We start from the raw sequence: 4,556 nt of genomic DNA on the forward strand, positions 1-4,556 counted from the left end.
CTTTGTGAGTGAGTCCCCAGGGCCAGGGAGGGGGCTGTGCCTCCTTTGCCGCCTGCTCCTCGGGGCTGTGGGTACAGTCTCCCCATTGCACATAGAGAGGTGCCGAGGCCCTGGCTGCAGGGGACCCCCGAGGGCCGCCTCTCAGCCTCTTTCTCTCTGGGCACCCAGAGATCATGAGGAGTGCATCAGGGGACACTCTGCAGGCCTTTGGTGCCCCCCATCTTCCTCCCAGCCATTCCCCCTTGGGCCGTGGCCTCCCCAAAACTGGCCCATGCTTTTCCCCAGAGAAAGTTGCAAGCAGGTCCATTTTGAGACTTTTTAAAACTTTACTTTTAAAAATGTTTTTATTGTAAATCACTTTCTATGAAAAAGGTTAAATTGCCCGATGGGTTAGGAGAGTGGATGTGGGATGCAGCCCAGGGCGTTTATGGTGGAGCAAGACACTCCCCTGCAGGAGTGCAAGCAAGGGCACGGGGCCATCCCCCCATTCCTGGTCCCAGTGGTTCTAGCAAGCACTGCGTCCCTCCCAGTTAAGCCTCAGCTCTAGCTACACTCACTACATTAGTCTGTCTGTCCCCTTTCCCTCTGCAGCTTGGCTGCCCCAGCCCCTAACCCCCAGATCCCCATCTCCCCGCTGCTCTCAGCCTCAAGTTGGGCTCAAAGATTAGGGACACATACCCTCTGCCCCACCTCTAGGGATGAAGCCAGAAGATCCCAGAGGCCTTAGAAAATCTCCTGGCTCCACCCGGCACCCCGGCCTCCTTTCTGTCTCCTCTCTCTTCCCCCCTCCGCCTAGCTCCTCCTCACAGACTGCCAGGAGAAGCCTCTTGGGTGTTCATTTCCGGTCACCTAATCAGCATTGGTTGTACCTGGGAACTTGCTCTGGATAGAGACCTGGGGAGGAGAGCAGGACAGAGAGAAGCTTGGAAGCTAAGGTGTTCTGGGGCGGGCCCTGTACTGATGTTTCCAGCTTGGCCAGGGCCCCTCCAAGCCGCAGCTCTCATAGTGCAGGGCCCTTAGCGTGTCTCTGGGGCAGGGAAGAAGTGGATCAATGAAACACTGTGTGTATGGGGGGCTGGGGAGCGGAGGCAGCAATTTGGGTCCTGGGCCCCAATTCTCAGCCTGCTGGACTAGAATCTGAGGATGGCCTGGGCTGGGGGCCGTGTGGCCTGGTGGGGTGAGCTGGCCCAGCCCCTGCCTGGGCGGTAGGGTGTCCATGGGCCTGCACTGGCGGGGAGGGGGGCAGTCTGGGCCCAGACTTCGGTGCTGTCTGGAGGTGGGGCAGGGCCTGGCTTCTTACAAGAAGGCGCCCAGGCTGGCCCAGTCATGCAGGTCAGAGGCCAGTGTGGCATCCCCGGCCTCAAAGAGGGGCTCGGGGGGCAGGGAGCTACGGGCGCTCTCGTCCCAGGGGTGCTCCAGGAAGGATGTGGCCAGGAAGGTCTCATCAAAGTCCAGGCTGTCGGTAGCCTGCTCCGCTGGAGGCCCCCAGGTAACAGGGCAGTCGATGTGGTGGCCATGGATGGTGAGGTCCACGTCCCCGTGTGAGGCAGGGCTCAGCGGCGGGATCAGCTCCGAGATCTCCAGCGTGCCCAGCTCCCCGTCCAGCGTGCCAGCGTCCAAGATGGCCTCCCAGTCAAAGTTGCCCTTGAGGGGTTCCAGCTCACCCTGCTCCTCCTGGGTCAGCAGCAGGGGGCTGGAGGGCCGCGGGACCTTGGCCTCCTGCTTGGGCAGCGGCTGTTGACGCTTACGCCCCAGCCTGCCCTCGCCTGCACCCCAGCCCGCCTCCCCAGTGGCCTCCTCGAACTCCCGCAGCAGCTGCTGGGCCTCGGTGCTCACGGTCAGTGGCCCGGCCCATGGGGCGGCGCTGGGCTCTGGCACGGCCTGGCGGGCAAAGGCCGGGTGGATGTGGACTGGGGGCAGCCGCTGCTTCTTCAAGGCCCCACTCAGCAGCCGCTCGGCGTACTGGGGGTCGATGCACCAGAAGCCCCCCTTGCCTGGCTCGTCCTTCTCCCGAGGCACCTTGATGAAGCCCTTCTTCAGGGACAGGTTGTGGCGGATGGAGTTCTGGACACAGGGAGGTAGGAGAGAAGGAAGACAGCTGGGAGAGTGGGTGGGGTCAGTGATGGGGGGTTCCTAGCGCCACTGCCAGTCCCACCACCACCTTCTCTCCGATGGGGGCAGGGGAGACAGAGGCGCTGCTCCGAGCGGGAGGCTCTGGGACACCAGCCACGGGGCACCAGGAGCTGGGAGTGCTGTCGGGGGCTTTTGTTCCCTTTGGCCAGGATATCTGCCTGCTCGGTCATCCGAGCCCTGAGCCGCAGGGTGGCTCTCAGTGCCAGCCTGTCCTGCCCTCCCTCCCTTACCCCGCCGCTTGCGGCCTCTGGTCAAAGGCCTTGGCTCCACCAGGTCCTGGACGGCCATCTCCCTCTGCCTGGGCCTGGCTGGCCTTCTCTGTTTGTGAAATGAGTGAGTGGGTGTGAGGGTGTGTGTGTGGGGGGCGGGGATGAAGTGTAGGAGGATCTGATGACTTTCCTTGTTTCTAGAGCCGGCTGCTGGCCTGGGCCCTCACCCACCATGTCCCCCTCCTCCCACCCCAGGCTCTGAGGCCTCAGTTGATTATTACCCAGCCAAGAGCATAGCGCTCATTCCTGGGGCCTCTCAGGCTTGGGGTAGGGTGGGGGGTGGTGGAGGGTCTCTGCTTTCTCACCAAGGTTACAAATGGTACCTGCCCCAGGGTCAGGGCCCAAGCAATCGTGGAATAGCTGTGATTACAGGAACTCTGATCCTGTGACCTGTGCCACGGAAGGATCTGTGCATCCTCAGGGTCTCTGTCCCCAAGTAGCCCCTGATCCTGATGGTCGAAGAGGCTCAGGGCAGCGTGTGCCCAGCCTGAATCACCATCCTGCCTTGTTCAGGCCTGGGTGCACAGTCCAAACCACGCTGGGGCACAGGGGCCTGGGGCCTGGTGGGTGGGGCCGGCAGGTGAGTAGTGCCCCCTGGCAAGACTGGGAGGTTTACATGGTGGTCTGGGCCCCTTGGCTGCTCTGTGCCAGGTTCCGGAGACTTGGAACATGAAGCCAGTGTGGGAGGAAAGAGCCCCTGTGGAAAGCACGTGGCTGAGGTAATTGTCCCCCCAGGGAGGTTGATGAGAAGAGGGGGAGGAGTGTAGGCAGGAAACTAGGGAGGGCTTGGGGTGGGGGCTGGCACAGCAGCTTTCGGAAGGCCCCGTAGCCCTTCCACTGGGACACAGATGGCCTTCACACCCCGCAGCACGCCCCTCTCCCCTCCCAGAGCCCCTCCAGCCAACTGAAAGCAGGCGGGATGCAGAGTCTGGCAGGAACGATGCTCTGCCTCCAGTCAGGCCCTGACAAACTGACCTTGAGGAGGGTAGTGTCGAGGAATTCCAGGACTTGGGGCAAAAATGTGTCCCTCAGTCCATCAACCTACCCTGGGGGGCTGTGTCCACGCATAGTTCAGCCCTGGTCTTTGGGCTGAGCCTGCCGGATGAGTGACAAGTTCTTTCCCCTTGAACCTCTATGTCGGCACCCCTGCAGCCCTCTGAACATCCTCCCTCCTCCGTCTCTGAAGTCAAAGGGGCAGCAGTCCAAGCACTGGGCTCCCTTGAGGTCCTTCCTGGACGGCCTTCCTCTCTCGGGGCCCTGGCCGTACCGCGCCTACTTGGCCTGCGGATCTGGGATGTGAGTCCAGTCCGCGAGGGCATGGGGAGGGAGGGAGGGAGTGCCTCCCTACCTGCCAGGTGGGATCAGCGTGGCGGAAGTAACAGAAGTTGTCCGTGATCCACTTGTAGATGGCCGACAGGGTGATCTTGGTGGCCTTGCTGGCCTGCATGGCCATGCAGATGAGCGTGGCATACGAGTAGGGCGGCTTCACGTGCGGGTTGGTGGCGTAGTCCACGTCGTCGGGAGGCGAGGCCTGCAGCCCCGAGGGGGCGCTCCGCGGCGTGCAGGAGGACGTGGGCTTGCCGGGTGTGTGCGGCTGCCCCAGGCAGGCGGGGTCCGCCGCCAGGGGAGACCCCGGCTCGGCCGAGCCTGCCAGCTCGTGGGAGCCGTGGGGGTCGGTGTCCCCCGAAGGCAGGGCGGGGAGCTCGGCGTTGAGAATGGAGAATTCCTGCAGCCACTGCAGGCTGGTCAGGCTGTCATTCAGGGCGTTGGACTCCTCCAGGCCGCCTTCCGGTCCGGCCTCCTCCGCTGCCCCTGCTCCCGAGACGCGTAGCCAGCTCTCCGCCATATCTGCGGGGACTCTCCGAGGGGGCTGTCAACATCCACGAGCCGAGCCGAGGGTGGCCGCCGAGCTCTCCGGCCCGCTGACTCCCGCGGCTTCAGTTACGCAGCCTCCCGGAAGCGGGCTTCCATCCCGCGATCCGGGGGTAGCCTCCTCCAAACGGAATGTGGTGCCTGCGGGGACCAGAGCGGGAACTGAGCCCTCTTTCCCCACCCCCGAGGGGAGAGTGTGGGCGAGGGGGGAGGCTCTTACTAAAATCCTTCCTGCAGCTGGGGAGGATCTTTTACTGCCGACGTCTGGGAAACAGAAGGTGT

General features: G+C 63.2%; 1 protein-coding gene across 1 annotated transcript; it reads right to left on the reverse strand.

The window, feature by feature from the left end:
• Positions 1-1,296: 1,296 nt before the first annotated feature.
• LOC309793805 (forkhead box protein J1-like) lies at positions 1,297-4,248 on the reverse strand (the record flags this gene model as incomplete). The annotated part of the gene is made up of 2 exons (XM_082604585.1): positions 1,297-2,064; positions 3,751-4,248. The coding sequence occupies 2 exons, from the start codon at positions 4,246-4,248 to the stop codon at positions 1,297-1,299; spliced, it is 1,266 nt and encodes a 421-aa protein (XP_082460711.1).
• Positions 4,249-4,556: the final 308 nt, after the last annotated feature.

The sequence above is a fragment of the Mesoplodon mirus genome (assembly GCF_964341445.2).
Source record: "Mesoplodon mirus genome assembly, chromosome: 18".
Lineage (NCBI taxonomy): Eukaryota > Metazoa > Chordata > Mammalia > Artiodactyla > Ziphiidae > Mesoplodon > Mesoplodon mirus.